The sequence below is a fragment of the Puntigrus tetrazona genome, unplaced genomic scaffold (assembly GCF_018831695.1).
Source record: "Puntigrus tetrazona isolate hp1 unplaced genomic scaffold, ASM1883169v1 S000000397, whole genome shotgun sequence".
NCBI lineage: Eukaryota > Metazoa > Chordata > Actinopteri > Cypriniformes > Cyprinidae > Puntigrus > Puntigrus tetrazona.
The window spans coordinates 632,501-652,500 of record NW_025048050.1 but is presented as its reverse complement, the minus strand read 5'-3'; the positions used below and the strand labels follow the sequence as shown (position 1 = coordinate 652,500).

The 20,000-nt window shown below is 34.5% G+C and overlaps 1 protein-coding gene across 2 annotated transcripts in view; it reads left to right on the top strand.

The window, feature by feature from the left end:
- The first annotated feature begins 514 nt into the window (after positions 1-514).
- Positions 515-20,000, top strand: part of rasgrf2a (Ras protein-specific guanine nucleotide-releasing factor 2a) — a 37,443-nt gene continuing 17,957 nt past the window's right edge. The window contains exons 1-9 of one of the 2 annotated variants that reach the window (XM_043231647.1): positions 515-2,971; positions 12,267-12,373; positions 13,613-13,760; positions 14,821-14,910; positions 14,985-15,238; positions 16,325-16,404; positions 16,509-16,702; positions 16,792-16,901; positions 18,047-18,165. In XM_043231647.1, the coding sequence (XP_043087582.1) occupies positions 2,693-2,971; positions 12,267-12,373; positions 13,613-13,760; positions 14,821-14,910; positions 14,985-15,238; positions 16,325-16,404; positions 16,509-16,702; positions 16,792-16,901; positions 18,047-18,165 (1,381 nt within the window). In that variant the 5' untranslated portion in view covers positions 515-2,692. The remainder of the gene's footprint in view (positions 2,972-12,266; positions 12,374-13,612; positions 13,761-14,820; positions 14,911-14,984; positions 15,239-16,324; positions 16,405-16,508; positions 16,703-16,791; positions 16,902-18,046; positions 18,166-20,000) is intronic. The other variant, XM_043231648.1, reaches the window with a different exon arrangement.

Below are 20,000 nucleotides of genomic sequence, written 5' to 3'. Positions count from 1 at the left end.
TTAAATAGTAGATTTTTTTCTCGCTAACTTTCAATTTTTTTATATAATTTAAAAATTGTTTTGCATTTATATATATATATGTGTGCATTTATATATATATATATATATATATATATATATATATATATATATATATATATATATATATATATATATATATATATATATATATATAACTTTAATACTCAAATGTTTTTTCATGTTTCTGTTAGATATTTATACATTTACACATAATTTGCTTACAACCAATGCTACTGAATTATATTTAACGTGCATGTTTTTGAATGTAGGTTATTTATATAAAATTGTATATAATATTTGTGACATTTATTAAAACTCTATCCAAAACACTTTTAAAAAAAAATTTTGTAATGTAATGTAAATACCCACTTTGCATTGTTAATAATAAATATTTTGTACAAATAATATAATAATCTCTAAATAAATCTAAATATATATTTTATAAATGTTTCTCTCTTTTTTATTTTATGTTTCCCTTCTCCTCAGAGAAACCCCCTCGAGCTTGAGGACTTCATTTGACCCGATGCAAAGCCAAACGCAATCAGAAATCCTGCCCTAGTTCTGCTTTAGACTTTTAGATGAAGCCGAATTCACCCCATTATCTTTGTTTTGCCGATCGCAAGGCTTTTCCGTGCCATTTCCACTCTCGTGTTTGGAGATGAACGAGTTTCGGCTGCAAGGATGTTCGATATTAGCTGCAAATATTACACCGCTTGTTCCCAAAAGAAGGCCGAAAGCATGCTGGGTAAGCTCTTAATGTGGTTTCCTGCAGAGGTTGTGCTGAAGTGGGCGTCTGGCATCGTGGGCTCTTCCTCTGTAAGACACAAGTTCATCTCTTTGTAGGAGTGAAGTCATCTTTATACAGCCAGGAGCGGGAGATGAAATTAGAAGCGGTGCGAGTTTCCTCAAGCTTTGTGCTGCTTTATTCTGGTCTGGAAACGGGTTTGATATGTGCTCACAATCACAGGCGTCCCATGAAAGGGTAGCTCTGTTCCCAAACCCATAGATGCCTAGATAGGTGGTTCATTTTAGGCAGCGTCAGTGTCTCTATACAGTGAAGGCAATCCCAGAATGCATCACGACGAGATGAGTTTATATTCTTTATGCGTAACACGGGCGATGCAACATGCATAACTAATTTTATTATTATCTAAAAATGTGCAAATGCGGTGATATGGTCGTTTCGAGAGTAAAATAAAAGTAAGGCACGTGTGATTTCACACAACCGACACCAGGGGGCGCGAATCTCTTTCTGCAGCTCGCTATATAAAACTTCACTTCACTTGTTCAAACTGATCTTAATGATGGGCTTGCACGCCAAAATACAACTCAAAATTAGAGAAAGTTATATTTTGAGTAAATGAAGAACGGCAGTATGTAAATGTTTTAAGAGAACGGTCTTGATGAATCGAATTGATGAATCGTTTTCGAACGAACCGATTCAGAAAATTGAACCCTGCTACTTGAGAGAGAAACAATGTTTATTGTCGCTGTTTTTGTTGCGGAAAGTGTGTAAGACACGCTAAAGAGCAATAAGATGTGCTATTTTTGAAATCTAAAATAAAAAACAACTGCTTTATTGTGGATGCAAAGGAGTCCGCGTCGAATGAATTGGTGAATCGTTTTTTAAAATCGGTTTTTGATTCAGTGAATTGAATCTAACTTCGAATGTAGCTTATTATTATGTCTTCGTTGTTGTTATTATTAGTATTATTATTATTGTTGTGAAAAATTGTGTATTGTTTACCTCAGCTAAAGTAGAAAAAAAGCACAGCGGTGTATTTTGTCGCGTTATAGCTGTAGACTTTGAGGGGAAAAACAACTCCAAAAGTAAAAAAAAGTTTCTGATCGACTTTTAAAAAGTGAAGCGCAACTCATACATTTAGAAAACACGTCGATTCCTGTAAATAAATAAATAACAACTATGTTTAAGTATTTGGACGCAAACGAGATTCAACGCGCCCAGCGAACCAAATTAACAGCGAATCATTTTTGAACGAACGAATCGATTCGGTTCATCGATTTTAGATATTCAACTCGTAAACGCGATCTATCGCAGCAGGGCGGATAAAAGCGCTTTATTTGCCTCAGCGGCGTATTATTTCGTCGCTTCTCGTTGAAAAGAGTTCGTTGGGGAAACCTACGCTTTTTGACGCGCGTCGAAAGCGCATTGAAAGCGCATCGAAATCTCTTGGAAACGGAGTTGGATTAGCACTAGCATCCGCGGCTTTCGGCCAAACTCGTTTCAGGGAGGTGTCGGAGAGAAAGAGAGAGAGAGAGAGACTATGCCAGGGTTATTCTCCGCGGACGGAGAGCGTCGGGTAAACAGACGCCGAGCGGGTAAATAGTTCTGTCTCTTTAAGTTGGTGTCAAAGCCGATTAGCGCTGATCTCGGTCGTGATTCCGTCTGTTCACTGCATCTATTTTTGTTTTACGTCGGTGCTCGCACTTTAGCCGTATCGTCTGTTGACTTTCCGAAGCGCGTTTTCGCTTGTTTTGTCGCCCGCGCGCTCCTTTTAGGACGTCGCCGTGCGTAATTACGCGCTTGGAGTCTCCTTTACGCGCTGGACTTCAGATCATCATCATCATCATCATCATCATCGGTGAGCGAGGAGGAGGAGGGTGATGCTGATCATGACAAAGGCTTCGGTGTGACCGTCAGGACCGGACGATGCAGAAGAGCGTGCGTTACAACGAAGGGCACGCGCTCTATCTGTCCACGGTCGCGCGTAAAGAGGGAGTCAAGCGCGGGTTCTTGAGTAAAAAAGCCGCGGAGAACGCCCGCTGGAACGAGAAGTACTTCGCGCTGTACCAGAACGTGCTCTTTTACTTCGAGAACGAGCAGAGCACCAGACCCTCGGGGATTTATCTGCTGGAGGGATGCACCTGCGAGAGGATCCCGGCCCCCAAAGTGTCCACCGTCGGGAAGGAGAGCTCGGATAAACAGCAGGTACGATCCAACCTCGACCCCGACCCCGACCCCGAAGCCACGGCTCGGGCGTGAACGGGTCCGGTTTTGAGGACGTTGCTTTCCACGCAGACCACGTGTTTGTGTGTGTTTATGTGTGTCATACGCAACACGGTACGCTGGGGTTAGTTGTCACAGTTTTTACTCCATGAACAGTTTCTCAGATGTGTATATATATGTGTGTGTGTATACAGTATATATGTGTGTGTGTGTATACAGTATATATGTGTGTGTGTATACAGTATATATGTGTGTGTGTATACAGTACAGTATATATGTGTGTGTGTGTATGTGTGTGTGTGGAAAAATATATTTCTATATATATATATATATATATATATATATATATATATATATATATATATATATATACACACATATATTATATGGATTTAATTTTATTGTAATTTGAAGCAGTTTTTAGTATTGTCTGTCTGTGTGTGTGTGTGTGTGTGTGTGTGTGTGTGTGTGTGTGTGAGAAAATATATTTATATATATATGTGTCTGTGTGTCTGTGTGTGTGTGTGTGTGTGTGTGTGTGTGTGAGAAAATATATTATATATATATGTGTGTGTGTGTGTGTGTGTGTGTGTGTGTGTGTGTGAGAAAATATATTTTTATATATATATATGTGTGTGTGTGTCTGTCTATGTCTGTGTGTGTGTGCGTGCGTGTGTGTGTGTGTGTGTGTGTGTGTGTGTGTCTGTCTGTGTCTGTGTGTGTGTGTGTGTGTGTGTTACCTTGGACCACAAAACCAGTCATGAGTGTCAATATTATTTATGATCCAGGGTCACACAAACATAACAAGATTGGTTGATTTATTTAAAAAAACCCATATTTTTTAGCGTTTTAGTTTGTCACCTGTATTTGTCGCCGCTTTTTAAAATTGATCCTTTTTCTGGGGTTTGTTTTAGTTTTTCGATTTTTACCTTTGGCGACTTGCGGAAATAAAATAACTTTGCTTTTTATACTTTATTGCAAGCTATCTCCAAGGCATTCCGAGTGTAACCTTTTTATTTATTTTAAATGCTTTTATTTTGAATAAAACATCGTGACCCCATTTTCAAGAGCAGTTCGTAAAACACGTCCTAGTTTACAAATAAAAATCTATTTTTTTTTCAACTAGATTTGTGAAGCCAACTCACTAAACCACTGCTCTCTAAAGCACTAAGAAATCGTTTTATGACAACTTCCTCGTGTGACAACTTACCCCTTGACGTTAAGATCTAAAAGCAACGATAACAAATAATATTGCGATCACTTTTGAACGCTTCTGAATTATTTAGTAGCTCAATAACTGCAATCTTTATTAGTCACGGACCAGTTTATCAAGCAAAATGATTCATTGATTGATATCTATTTTAATAATGGCTTTTTAACAAGTTTCTTGCTCGTTTTAGTGTCTATAAATATTGCATTCTTTGTACATTTACTGTTATTATTATTATTATTGTTATTATACGCTATATGCGTCAGTGATTATTATAGAGGACAGCCACTCTGCTTTCTTTGGTCGAGAGGTTTTGATTGGACGTTAAAAGCAAGCGGACAGGCTCTGCTTGCGCTAAGCAGCGTCTTGCAGATTACACGCTCATCTTCTGCGCATGAAGCAGATATACTCTGATCCCGGGCCCTTCGGTGGGACCACACGGGGGACCGGAAAGCCCCTCACCAGATTAAGGCCCTGTTGTTCGTTCTCGGGGCCCAAGCCTGAGTTTCCTCACATGCTGGTTCCCCCGTGTTTTGTAGTTCGTGTCATAATTAACGCTGCGGTAAAATAGGATCAACACATGCAATACAGAGAGCGCTCATCTTAGGGAGGAGCAAGTTCTTGAAAAAGCGCAACGCTTTACATTTGGCCTTTATGAATAATGCATTACAAAAGTCGTTTTTAGGTATAATGCTTTGTACCGTGTCGTGAACGGTTATAACCACGACTAATACATGCTCTATGCATTTTAAATTCAGTTATAATGATTTCCGACAAGATGTAATGCATTGCAACACGGGTTATGAATCATTCTAATTCATTATTACCTGGAAAAAGACCATTTTTTTTATACGCTTATGTGCTTTTTATTTTAATTTTTTAAAGAAAAATGTACAAAAATATATAGGTAAGATTTATTTAAATACATAAAAAAATTTGTTTATATTTTATGATATAAATTTGTTGTACTTTTTTTGTATTTTAGTACTTTTGTACAAATTTTTAATAATAAAATATATATATATATATATATATATATATATATATATATATATATATATATATATATATATATATATATATATATATATATATATATATATATATTATATATATATATATATATATATATATATATATATATATATATATATATATATATATATATATATTATATGTAATATAAAAAATCATAAAGATTTCAATGAAAAACTCCACGTAAAAATACAGTAACAGCGTTTTTGGTTGTATGGTTTTTAGTTAAATTTACAGTTAAATACCGTAATTCCTTAACTGATATAATGGTAATATACCAACCTATTAAAGTACTGAAATCTGTTTTGATCTTTTGCACAAGCTGCTTTTATATGATAACATATATAGAAAGTGCTCGGCATCATTCACACAAACACTAAACCCCTCATTAAACTAAAATATGCAATAAACATTAATTTAACAACATTAGATGTAACATGCAACTTTAATAAACCTATAAAAACTAAGAAACTGATTTTAAAGAAAAGTCTTGGAATGTGAATATACAGTTTTTCCCTGTAAATTATACAGGATTTCTGTTAACCGTTTTTTCCTGTATTATTGTTTACTGTTAAAATCACGTTTTACAGTCTACACTTTTGCCGTCGTGAATGACAATTACACACTAACTCAAAAGTAGAACTTCTCTAGCCGATGGTGAGGAATGTCACGAGCAGTTTTTTTAGGGTAAAATATAAAATGGAATAACCGTCACCTAACCGTTAAATATAACTTTCGCATTTTCAAAATAAAAAGCTGTATTGATGCGTAGTTCCATCCAATTGAAGGCATTCCCCAAAGAAGAGGTTTTGTCAGATGTAGTTAAGTAAACCCACTCATCTCTTCTGTTGTGTTATAGCAGATGTTGCTGCCCCACCACACACACACACACACACACACACACACACACACACACACACTCACTCACTCTGAGATTATGAGTTGTCAGCTTTGGCCAGCAGTGTGCTGTCAATCTGAAACACATTCTTTACGCGGTGTGCGTGCGCGTGCGTGTGTGCGCGCGTGCGTGTGTGCATGCGTATGTGTGCGCGTGCGTGTGTGCGTGTGTGTGAGTCAATCTGAAACACATTCTTTACGCGGTGTGCGTGCGCGTGCGTGTGTGCGCGCGTGCGTGTGTACATGCGTATGTGTGCGCGTGCGTGTGTGCGTGTGTGTGAGTCAATCTGGAACACATTCTTTACGCGGTGCGCGTGCGTGTGTGTGTGCGCGTGTGCGCGTGCGTGTGCGCGCGTGTGTATGTGTGCGTGTGTGCGTCAATCTGAAACGCATTCTTTACGCGGTGCGCGTGTGTGCGTGCGCGTGTGGACACGAAGTCTAACATTTTTCATTAGAATTCTTGCTTTATTCATTTATTTCTAAATTTTCATTGAACTACACCACCAGTCGAAAGCTTCGAACTGTTACAGTTTTGAAAGAAGTCTCTTCTGCTCACCAAGACTGTATTTATTTAATAAAAAAAACACAAATTGTGAAATATTATTGCGCTTTAAAATAAGGCATCATTGATGCAGTCTTCAGCGTCACGTGATCTTTTAGAAATCGTTCTAATATACCGATTTGCTGCTTAAGAAACATTTCTGATTATTATCAGTGATGAAAAACGGTTGTGCCGCTTCATATTTTTGTGGAAACTGTAATTTTGAGAAAAGCGAGATTAATTGATATTTATCACATATTTTAAATGTTAGGGTTTACCTGCAAACGTGTTTAAATAAAGAAATGCATGATAAACTAGTTTAAGGAAACAGAACATAACCCTTATTACACTTTATCATTATCCTTCTGTTTTTATTTAGCCATTATCACCATTTATACCGGCACTAAAACATTTACCAACCCATTTGGCTTCAATCCCAGCAAGCTTTTACCCAACTATCATCAAAAGTATTTCTAAATAATTACAAAACATTTCCTTTTCGACCTCATGTGCAGTATTATGACTAAATAAATTATGAAGAAGAACCGCATTAGCATCATGCTACATAAAACGGTTATGAGATTAATAGGACACTTTTACTCACTTTTATCACCATTGATTGTTTGTACTAACTTCCTTTTGCCATCATGCGTAATTTGGTTACTGTTGTTAAAATATTTCATTTAGAGCCTTTTTGTGTGTCTGTACACGTTAGCATTTCAGAAGATACACATTCAGTATTATGAAAATATCACATGCAAACCATATCCTCCTATATTTTAATTATTTAATATAACAAATATTGTTCAATATTTTTTTACTGTATTTTTAATAAGAAAATGCACAGTAATTTTTCCAATAAGTATTCCAATTTTTTTTCAAAGTTTTAAATATATATATATATATTTTATTTTTTTACATTTTTATATATATATATATATATATATATATATATATATATATATATAATATATAAATATATATATATATTTATATATATTTATATATAATAATAAAAATATATATATATATATATATATATAAATAATTTTAAATATATATATATATATATATATATATATATATATATATATATATATAAATTTAAAATACATATATATTTAATAATATAATTATTTTTCAGGGCCTTTTATTGTGAGGCATGATCAATTTGTGATGTGTTACGGATAAAAAATATTGGTGTATATTGAAGTTGAGCCTGTGTGCATTTGCTGGCGCTCGTTTGAAGCATCATAGAGCTTCAAAGTGCTTCAACAGCATTTAAAATCAAATGCCGAACGCGCTTTGATTTCTGGGCCAACTCAATTAAACGAGCCTTTGTGATGCGCAAACTAACCCGCGTATTTATAAAAGAGCCGCTTACCGACAGAAAAAAGGACTACTTGAAATACCTGCTTTTAGTTTAGAATAAAATTAGAATGAATTACGGTAGCATTTTTACCGATATTTCCTCTCGCCTCGCTTTCGGCCGTGCAGCGGTAGATTCATGCACCTCTTTGAACGTATACGCGATAAAGATTCGGATGCAAATGAAACACGCTTGACACATCCACCAGCGTGCCAGTGGCGTGTGTTGCCATGGAGATCAGGTTTGATGTCATGTTGAAGTGCCACTGTATTATTATGCTTGCAGCACTTATACATCACCAAAGTCACCCGACTTCCAGTTCTGTTCTGTTTAAAGTCTACATTAATATTAAAGCATACCCTGTTACTATCTTTAAACATCGCAAATGATGGGCTAAAAAGTCCATCTTTAGTTAAAATCGTACCGTTCAAAAGTTGATGGTTGATGAGATGGGTTTTTAATGCTTTGAAAGAAGTCTCTTCTGCTCACCAAGAAGTTTATTTCAAACAGTGAAAACACTGATAATATTACTATTCAAAATAACTGTTTTCTCTGAGAACACGTTTTAAAAGCTGAATTTTCAGCATCATTACTTTAATCTTTAGTGTCACATGATCCTTCAGAAATAATACTAACATTCTGTTTTTAATAGCGGAAACATATATTTTTTTTGCAAACAATATTCGATTTATTTTTATAAAATTATTTTTTAAATGTTTAAATTTAAATGTTTTTATGTTCTTTTAATGCAAGTTTCAAAACAATAGCGTTTAAGCATTTATAAAAAAACTCTTATTGTATTTATATGAAGTTTATTTGCATAAACCGACAAATTTGTAAAATAGTGTTTTTATTTTGTTAATTAGCCAGGTTTTTTAAAATAATTTTTATCATAGTCAAAAAACAACGAAAACAATGAAAAAACATGATTTTTAAGAATTGTTAAAAATTCAGTTTGTTAATTGTAGTTAAAATAAACTTGTCGAGCTTTGAAGCGTGAGAGTACATCTCAATGTTATATATATATATATATATATATATATATATATATATATATATATATATATATATATATATATATATAAAGTATATTTTTAATATATTTGAAGCTATTTCAATGTTAATTACAAATCACTGGCAGTCTAGTTTTAATTTATATTACTGACATAAATGTAAAATATATAATTTACTGCTTTAATTATGTTAACTGCATTTTAAAATTTACAGTGAAAAAAAGTGTGGTTACTGTAAAAAAAAAAATACAGTAACAACATTTTTGCTTTTACAGGTTTAAGTTAAATTTACAGTTAAATACCGTAATTCCTTAACTGATATAACGGTAATATACCAAAATACAAAATACAAATACAAAAATATATAGGTAAGATTTATTTAAATACATAAAAACATTTATTTATATTTTATGATATAAATTTGTTGTACTTTTTTTAGTAATGTAGTACTTTTCTACTAATTTTTAATAATAGAAATATACACTATATATATATATATATATATATATATATATATATATATATATATATATATATATAAAATCCTACAAATTTCCAATGAAAAACTTCTACCGAATTCCACCGTAAAAATACAGTAACAACATTTTTGGTTTTACGGTTTTAAGTTCAATTTACAGTTAAATACCGTAATTCCTTAACTGATATAATGGTAATATACCAACCTATTAAAGTACTGAAATCTGTTTTGTTCTTTTGAAATACACTGATAACCACCAAACACGGATGGTGTTGAGAAAGTCACGTGACGAACCAAAGCCCATCACAAGCTGCTTTTATACGGTAACATATATAGAAAGTGCTCGGCATCATTCACACAAACACTAAACCCCTCATTAAACTAAAATATGCAATAAACATTAATTTAACAACATTAGATGTAACATGCAACCCTAATAAACGTAACTGATAAGAAGAATTAAGAAGAGACCATTTTAACAACATTTTAAATGCAATTCTGGAAATGTCAGTATATACCGTTTTTTCCCGGTAAAGTTTACAGGAATTTACCGTTCACCATTTAACAGATTTTTACTGTTTTTTTTTTTTTTTTCCTGTTAAAATCATGGTTATTTTTTATAGTCAAGAAAAACAGTTTTCTCAAATGCACGTTTGCGCCATCTAAACCGAAAATATCTCGATCTGTCTTATCTCAAAATAAAGATGCGCACCTGTTTGCTTCTTCGTATTTGTAAAAGTCGCTTAAAGATCTTAATTAAACTAAGGCCTAGGCCTGGCTTAACATAAGCCGCGTTTCGCGAACTTTTATTTCTCAATGGAAAAAGTTATTTCGAGTAATATTAACTTTAAATCTTCGAATTTGTTACAATTTTAAAAGTCCTTCCGAATGCCGTATCGGTTTTGTACCGTTTCCTGTCTCCTTAAAGACGTAGCCCCTCGCTTGTAGAAGCGTTCGCCGTGGTTCTTGCGTGTTCGTGAGCTCCGCTGACCGTAAACGAGCCCCGTCTAAGAATAGCAGCCCTTCCGGCGGCGCGTTTCTCCCAGACGCGGTTATCTGAATGAAAGTCCACAGCGCGTGGCTTTCTGAAAGGACCCCGAGAGAAACGACGCGCGTCTAGAGCTGCCGGCCAAAGAGCATGCAAACGAGCCGACCCGTGAATGCCGAGCCGTCAGTGAGCTTTGGTTAAAGCCGATTCGAGTGGCGTTCGGTGGGTCTGTGAAAGTGAAACAGAATCTGGTGTGTTTGTGGGCTGGCCGTGCCTATTGTTATCTCTCGGTTTAAACGAGGCCTGAGGCTCAGGACAGCGCATTAAAGACAGAGGAGAAGCTCGGTTACATAACCACACACACACACACACACACACACACACACACACACACACCAGCCGCGCATCACGAGCCCTTAAGCCTACGTCCTATAAAACACAGTTTTTTGGCTCTTTCGCTCCATCGCTTATTTAAGGGCGAACCTGTCACGAGCACGTCCGGGTCATGTATTAATACACACAAAGCAATTAAATCTGTTGTGAAAATTCATTAATTTCAAAAAAAATTCTTTGTAAAATTTACAGTAAAAAACACTGGCAGCTGTGGTTACTGTAAAAAAAAAAAAAAAGTTTTTACAGTTAAATACCGTATTTCCTTAACTGATATAACGGTAATATAGCAACTTATTAAAGTAAGAAACAAAATTAAATTTCTCGTTATGCTGAAATCTCTCTTTTTTTTTCTTGAAGCCGATCGTTCGTGGTCTTTATTGATCTGAGCTGAAAAAAAAGCATTATTTTGTAGGTCATTATGGATATATTTATCAACGAGGCCTGCGTTAATTGAACATAGGATCGAATACGAAGTTATAATAATAATATAGTGTAATAAAAAATGCATATGCCATTTGTTTGCATTTTGCAGGGGAAGTAAAACAAGGAGGCGTCTAAAAAATACACGTTATCTGGATTACGTCTCAAGACTGAAGTACTTGTAACCGAAGTGTATCATATATTTTAAAATGCTCGTCATTTGATTACAGGGATTACATGCTAACATATTCACACCACAGCAGTGCATTATTTATAACTGAAGTCTGGTCAAAAAGTGCAGCGTCTGTCGTTTTTTCTGGGTGTTTTTCAGCTCAGCCCTTTAAAATCCGACGCATCGGAGGAAGTTCACGATCATTTAACGACACCTTCGCTTGTTTTTCACACTAAAATGTGATGTTTTCGCACTACATTTATGCTGTTTATTGATTTAAATGTGTTTATCGTGCATTTTTAAGATGGACCCTATGCAAATACTTTTTTCACAGTTTGGCAAACCCCGGCGTAACGTACTTTTTAATGCATTTTATGATGTTGATTTAAAAATGCATTAAGCATCAATGCATTAAACACGTTGGTGTAGTTTTCTGGTGAAAGTAAAGGTCTCTGGTGATGATGCTAACTAGCTTTTACCCTTCCAGATATTTTTCCACGGTGTGTCGGTGACACGCCTGGTGTTTTATTATATTATCTCATTTGATTGGCTGTTTCGCATGCTGCTTGGTGATTTAAGGCGAAATTACTCCGTGACACGTCTACTGTCGTTTCCGTTTAACGAGTGCATGCAAGTTCATGCCAGTGGCCGCTGGAAGCGTCTCTATTTAGGTCAGGACTGTATTAATGCCGCTCACCGAGGGCCGAATGCGCCGGGAATGCCGAATGCTGATTTGTGGCCTACGCTCTCGTCTTTTTCAGTATTATTTCCTGGTGGTTTTCGGCCACGATGGGCAGAAGCCTTTGGAGCTGAGGACAGAAGAGGATGCTGATCGTAACGAGTGGGTGGAGGCCGTTCAACAGGCCAGGTGAAGCAGAACACAGAGCACTCCACAACCTGATTTCGCCGAGCCGGTTAGCTTTTCGAGTAAAATCACTCGTTTCTTCCAGCGGCGCAGATGAAGACTTTTGCTGAGGTCTCGGTTTTTTCAGAAATTAAAAAAAAAAAAGGACCTCGCCAAACCCACACTAGGGTTATTATAATTAATGAAAAAAAAAAAAAAAAATTTCTTACTTGGACTTACTGTTAACTGGAAAAAAAGAAAGATTTTATTTCTGCTAATTAATCCGTTTTATTTAACTTAAAAATACTAGACAGCTAAAACAAACACAAGAATTCTGTTACTTAAAATATTGGTTAATTGTAATATAATATTAAAATAAAATATGTTATAATATTATAGACGCTTTTATAATAAGACAACTTATTGCATTTCTACTAATTTCTCAGTTTAATTTAATTTATATTGAATTACTAAACTATGAAACTGAGAAATTAAATTAACTAAAACTATACAGACTATATATATATATATATATATATATATATATATATATATATATATACAACAAACATTTAATTGAAATTTTATAAATTATATTTAAAGCATATGCATACACATAATACATTATATATATTAAAAAAACTACAAAATTCTATATTTGTAGTCAAGCATCAAAAGTCTTCATATGAAACAACTGACCAAATTTTCTGGGCTGCTGTTCATTTTTATTTATAGCACTACCCTCATACTGTGTGTCAAAAATGGTCTAATTCATGCCTGTTTTTAATTATGCAACTGCATTTTAGGAGAGACATCTGAGACTGTTTTTACTTAACTTAAGAACTACATTGTGGGGTTTTTTTATATTTAAAAAAAAAGAAAGAAAACTTTTGTTTAGAAATGCAATTGTGTAGAAATGATTTGCATGCAATTCTGAAAATGCTTCTCATTGCATTGTTTAAAAAAAATAATAATAATAATGTTTTGACATTTGAGTTTTGCACGTGGTAATGCATCAACACACTAAACAGGCAGCATGTAGCTTGTTATGAGATTTTCTGTCAGCGTCACACGTTTCACATATTATGTATATTCTTTTATGACTTGGTACGGTCTAGTTAAATCAGACCGATGCAACACCGTCAAAGGTAACATTAGATACGAGTCAGGCTACATTCAAGGGGCTCACTGGTGTGTTTAGCGCTCAGAGTTTCTCTTTGTAAATGTTTCTAACCAGCTTTGTGCTTCTGCTGTCGCTGACAGTTATTCAGACCTCATCATTGAGAGGGAGGTTCTCATGCAGAAATACATCCATCTGGTGCAGATCATGGAGACGGAAAAGGTGGCGGCAAATCAGCTGCGGACGCAACTAGAAGACCAGGACACGGAGATCGAGAGACTGAAGGGAGAGGTCGGTTCTGTCCTGGGTTGCCAGGTCACGAGAATATTTACACTCCCGTAAAAGAAAGGAACCGAGCCTAACTTTATTTAGCGAGCGTTCAATCACAGTTGACATACGTTATGATGAATATTTAATTTTTTTTTTCTTTATTTTCATTTCATATATATTTTTAGTGTGTTTTAATGACTTCATCAAGATTAGTTACTCTTTTTAAATTATTATTTAAACTATTTTTCAGAGCCCTTTGCATGATAAATTTGAATAAAATATGAGCTGTGATTTATTTGCCTGGTTACAAACGTCCTTTAAAACATCTTAAATTCATATAGATCTGGAACTGCTTGAGGGAGAATAAATGATGACAGCTTTTTCGTTTTTGGGAGAACAATTCCTTTATAATATTAACTCAATAATAATCTCATCGTCTTTTTTCTCAAAATCGTGAGATATGAATTTTAAAACAAATTAAAAAAAAATTGCATTTACCTTTTTATTTAGTATCTTTTTTTATTTAAAATTTATTTTAGTTTTATTTCTGCTAATTAATCAGTTTTATTCAACTTAAAGTACTAGATAGCTAAAACAAACACAACAATTCTGTTACTTATAATATTGGTTAATTATAATATAATATGATATTAAAATAAAATTACTGCATTTCTACTAACAACTCAATAATCAATAAATATAAACTAGCATTGTTTTTACGCATTCAATCAAGTCGATAATAATAACTGGAAATTATGTTTACTGTATTTGTACCTCTTAAGTTACTGATTTATATATATATATATATATATATATATATATATATATATATATATACACATATATATAACACACACATATATATACATATATATATATATATATATATATATATATATATATATATATATATATATATATATATATATATATACACACAAACACACATGCAACTTTTAGTTTCTTTTTTTTTTCTAGAAAAAGCATTTCCAAACAATTATTTCAAAGCCAGTTTTTACAAGGAAACCCTGGCAACCCTGTTGTGTATATTAACCGCGTTATATATGTGTGCGTGTTCTAGATCGTCGTTCTGAATAAAACGAAAGAGCGAATGCTGCCCTGTCAGTCCAATCAAGAGGAGGAGGATCCAGATATCAAGAAAATCAAGAAGGTATACGGTGGCCTCGCGGCCGTTTGTGCTGGTGTCTAGTGCAGGAGCAGTCACTGGGCCGTGTTTTCTCGCAGGTGCAGAGCTTCATGCGCGGCTGGCTGTGCAGGAGGAAGTGGAAGATCATCGTGCAGGACTACATCTGCTCACCTCACGCCGAGAGCATGAGAAAGAGAAACCAGATCGTCTTCAACATGGTGGAGGCCGAGACGGAGTACGTGCTGCAGCTCTCCATCCTGGTCAACTGCTTCCTTCGGCCGCTCAGGATGGCGGCCAGCTCCAAAAAACCCCCCATTAGTCACGACGACGTCAGCAGCGTCTTCCTTAATAGGTATACTTCCTGTTCTGAGGGTCGCCGTGGAAGCGTCCACCTTTAAATAAAACATCGGGACTTTTTATCTCACAAATTCAGACTTTTTTTTATCACAGATTCAGTTCTGAATTTGTTTCACACAATTCTGACTTGTTTTCGATGTCTTGTGATTTTTTTTTTTTTTTTTTTTTTTTTACTACAAAATAAAAAAAAAAAATTAAAAGGTAATTGTGACTTTCGCTCTAAAAAAATATAAATGCTATACGATCCATTTTTTTTGGGGGATGTTTTTTAATCTCGCAGTTTCCAAACGAACCTCAAAGTTAGAGACATCTGATTAAAAATCGCAGAAAAAATGCTGAAAAACTTCCTGCTCAAAAACAAAAAATAATATATAAATAACTATAAACTAGCCTTTTTTTCATTTTCAAAACAAGTCTCAAAATATATAAAATGTATTTTTTTGCTCTCCTGTAATTTAGTTTCCACAACTGAATAAAAAAATTAATTACAACTTTTTTCACCCTTTTATTTTTATAATTGCGAACATCTAAATCTTTTTTTTCTCTGCAATACGTTTTTTTTCCCATCACAGAATAAATAGTGAAAACTATAGAAGCTTTTTCTTTTCTTTTCTTTTTTTTTTTTTTTTTTTGCGTGATATAAAGTCAGAATTGTGAAATATAAACTTTTTCCAACTTTGCAATTGTGAGATAATAAAGCCGCAGCTACCTTTTTAATTTTTTTTTTCATTGGCAGAAATGGGCTTCCATGGAAAACAGTCATTTTTATTTCACTTTTTTATTATTATCTTGCATTTTTTTGTCTATTTGGAAAACAAATCTCTGAATTATGGGATATAAACTCACAATTGTGAGATAAAAAGTCCAAATTGTGAGATAAAAGTCCCAATTGTGAGATAAAAGTCCAAATTGTAAGATAAAAGTCCCAACTGTGAGATAAAAGTCACAATTGCTATTAGTTAAGAATCACGTTTAGTTTTTTACTTCGTGATAGAAACGAGCTTTATACCATATTTTAGATTTTTTGAATTAGAATTAGAATTGACGTCCCGTGCATTCCTCGTTTTTCTTTCTCTCCAAGCGAGACGATAATGTTTCTCCACGAGATTTTCCATCAAGGCCTGAAGGCCCGGATAGCCAACTGGCCAACGTTAGTTTTAGGTGAGTTGATTTTTGCACGCAAACATACACGTGCAGTAAAATCTAAAGAGCATAACAACGTGCCAAGTGCGTTGCTGACTTCTTCCAATGCTCGTGCCGTTCAGCGGATCTCTTCGACATCCTGCTGCCGATGCTGAACATTTACCAGGAGTTCGTGCGAAACCATCAGTACAGCCTGCAGGTTCTGGCCAACTGTAAGCAGAACCGGGACTTCGACAAGCTCCTGAAGCAGTACGAAGCCAACGCTGCCTGCGAGGGCCGCATGCTGGAAACCTTCCTCACCTACCCCATGTTTCAGGTGAGACCGCTGACCTTCGAGTGGCCGGCGCCGGAGCCACGGAAAGTAAGCGCGCTTCGTTTTAACCGTGGGCTGATCGTGTGTTTCAGATCCCGCGGTACATCATCACCCTCCACGAGCTCCTCGCTCACACGCCTCACGAACACGTGGAGCGCAAGAGTCTGGAGTTCGCCAAATCCAAGCTGGAGGAGCTCTCCAAGTGAGTGAACGGAGAGCGCTTAGAGACGGGTTCTCCGGAGAACAAAGAATGAAACGCTCTTTTATCGGTTCAGACGTTATACGTGAAACGGGGTTTGTTCCAATGCTGACCTTTTATATAAGTATAAAAATAATATTTTCAAATACATTTGCTTTGCCGTTTTTTTTACGTACGATAATATTTAATTATTTTTTAATTTATTTTTAATTTAATTATTATTACAGTTTAGACATGGAACGTTGTTAGAATTGGAACCTTTAATTTTAAGAGTAAAGATTCTAAAACGCATAGGTATGCTTTCTGTTTAATATCAGTTTGTATCAAAATGATAAAAAATACAAATAGAAATGCGTTAAGTAAAATACATTTATTATTGATTTATTAATATTATAAAACATTTATTATGTATATATTAGTACGATTAATCACATCCAAACCATTTTTTTACATATATGTGTGTGTGCTGTGTATATATATTTATATATATATATATATTGATTTTATATATAATATTTATTTTATATAAATATATATGTATATATATAATCACACACATACAGTATATATTTTGAAAATATTGACGTTTAAATTTATATTTACCTTGCATTTATTTTTGTATTATATTGTACATTAATATAAATATTTATTTATGTGCACGCACTTGTATTTATATATGCATAATAAACCACGTACACATATTATTATAAACAAAAACAATTTCTTTTTTTATACATTTTTCATTACTATTAACCCTAAAATTGCATGTATTATTTAATTTTGCACAATTGAAAAAGAAATGTCGCTCTTTTATTGGTTTTAAAATAAAATATATATTTATACAAATGTATGAATTTAAATTTATACGTACCAATTTTTTTTGAATCATCCTAATAAAAGGACCGTATCCGCTAAACGTGGTTATTCTAAGATGAAACGGCCTCATTAGTGTAAGTGCTTCCTCTGTGGGAAAAAAAAAAGTGATGCTTTTAAATGCAAACAAGGCTTTTGAGTTTTATTATTAACGGGCATTGTTCACACTTTCTCTCAAGCCCAGCACACGCCGTGTCGAATGTCGTCCAATTCACATTTCGATTGACTACCGTTCATATTAAAATAGAGCTGTGCGTTTGTGTGTTTCCTCTCAGAATGATGCACGATGAAGTGAGTGACACAGAAAACATCCGTAAGAATCTGGCCATCGAGCGGATGATCGTGGAGGGCTGTGATATTCTGCTGGACACCAGTCAGACGTTTGTACGGCAGGGTGAGACACGAACGGAGCGCTGGGACACTTCCCTTTCAATCATTTTCTACCCCAGCACTTGATTAAGCGAATTCCTCCCTGGTTGTTTTTTTCTGTTCTTCATTGCAAGCTTCTCCACAGTAACTATTTTTGTTTGTTTTTCGTTTATTTAAATGGTTAAATATTCCTGTTTTTGACCTATTTATCATATTACGGGCAAGGGGGAAAAAAAAAATGCACGGTTCAGACGTTGACCTTAAAATAGGTCTCTATTTAAATGTTAAAAATATAAATGCATAAAATGTATGCATTTACAAAAAAATGTATTTAAAATAAATTATTTGTGATTATTTCTACAAGTTTATTCAAAATAAAATTGATTCCATTTAATATTATATTTAAATGTTGTGGTAATTATTTTAGTTAACATTATTTCTCAATTTATTATAATTTATATTTGACATCTGTAAATGTTTATTGCTAACGAAATAGCAAAACGAACCATTCGATATAAATGTATATTTTATATCTATGTTTAGCATATGTTTTAATTGTTTTAAAATGAATTATCAAATATTTCTTTATTTGATAAAGGGACAAATATAAAAAGCATATTTACAAACAAACAAAACGATATAAATGAGTTTAGTTTTATAATGCATTTTTATAAAAGTATCATGCGAAATAAAACTGATATTTTATTTAAATCAACATTTTGGTAATTCTTTCAATTAACATTATTACTTTTTTAATCGCTTCATTTTTATTTAATAATTATTTGTAGTAAATATTTATAACAAAAATATTTATTTTAAAAACAATATAATATAAATGTTATATTTTTATATATGATAAAAATAGTTACAATCAATATTATTTAAATATAAAAGAATAAGCACAAACAAATAATATTTGACCTGTGTTCAAATATAAATGATGTTTATTTAAAATGCATGTGTACTATATGTTTATTGTATATTATTGTTGCTTTTTATTTTTAAAAAGTTGGTCGTTTTGCATGAACGTGAGTGTGTGATCTCATTGAGCTCTGCTCCACACTGACAGCAAGGTGTGAAATGTGCTCTAATGAGATCTAATGTGCCATTTTAATGCATCTCGTCTCATAGAAGAGCTGCTCTGGATGAGACAGCTCTGCCCTTTCTCCCTGAAACACTGTCTTTTAATGTTCTCCTTCCTCTGGGTAATGAGCTGATGTGTGTGTGTGTGTGTGTGTCTGTGTGTGTGTGTGTGTGTGTGTGTGTGTGTGTGTGTGTGTGTGTGTGTGTGTGTGTGTGTGTGTGTGTGTCTGTGTGTGTGTGTGTGTGTGTGTGTGTGTGTGTGTGTGTGTGTGTGTGTGTGTGTGTGTGTGTGTGTGTGTGTGTGTGTGTGTGTGTGTGTGTGTGTGTGTGTGTGTGTGTGTGTGTGTGTGTGTGTGTGTGTGTGTGTGTGTGTGTGTGTGTGTGTGTGTGTGTGTGTGTGTGTGTGTGTGTGTGTGTGTGTGTGTGTGTGTGTGTGTGTGTGTGTGTGTGTGTGTGTGTGTGTGTGTGTGTCTGTGTGTGTGTGTGTGTGTGTGTGTGTGTGTGTGTGTGTGTGTGTGTGTGTGTGTGTGTGTGTGTGTGTGTGTGTGTGTGTGTGTGTGTGTGTGTGTGTGTGTGTGTGTGTGTGTGTGTGTGTGTGTGTGTGTGTGTGTGTGTGTGTGTGTGTGTGTGTGTCTGTGTGTGTGTGTGTGTGTGTCTGTGTGTGTGTCTGTGTGTGTGTGTGTGTGTGTGTGTGTGTGTGTGTGTGTGTGTGTGTGTGTGTGTGTGTGTGTGTGTGTGTCTGTGTGTCTGTGTGTGTGTGTGTGTGTGTGTGTGTGT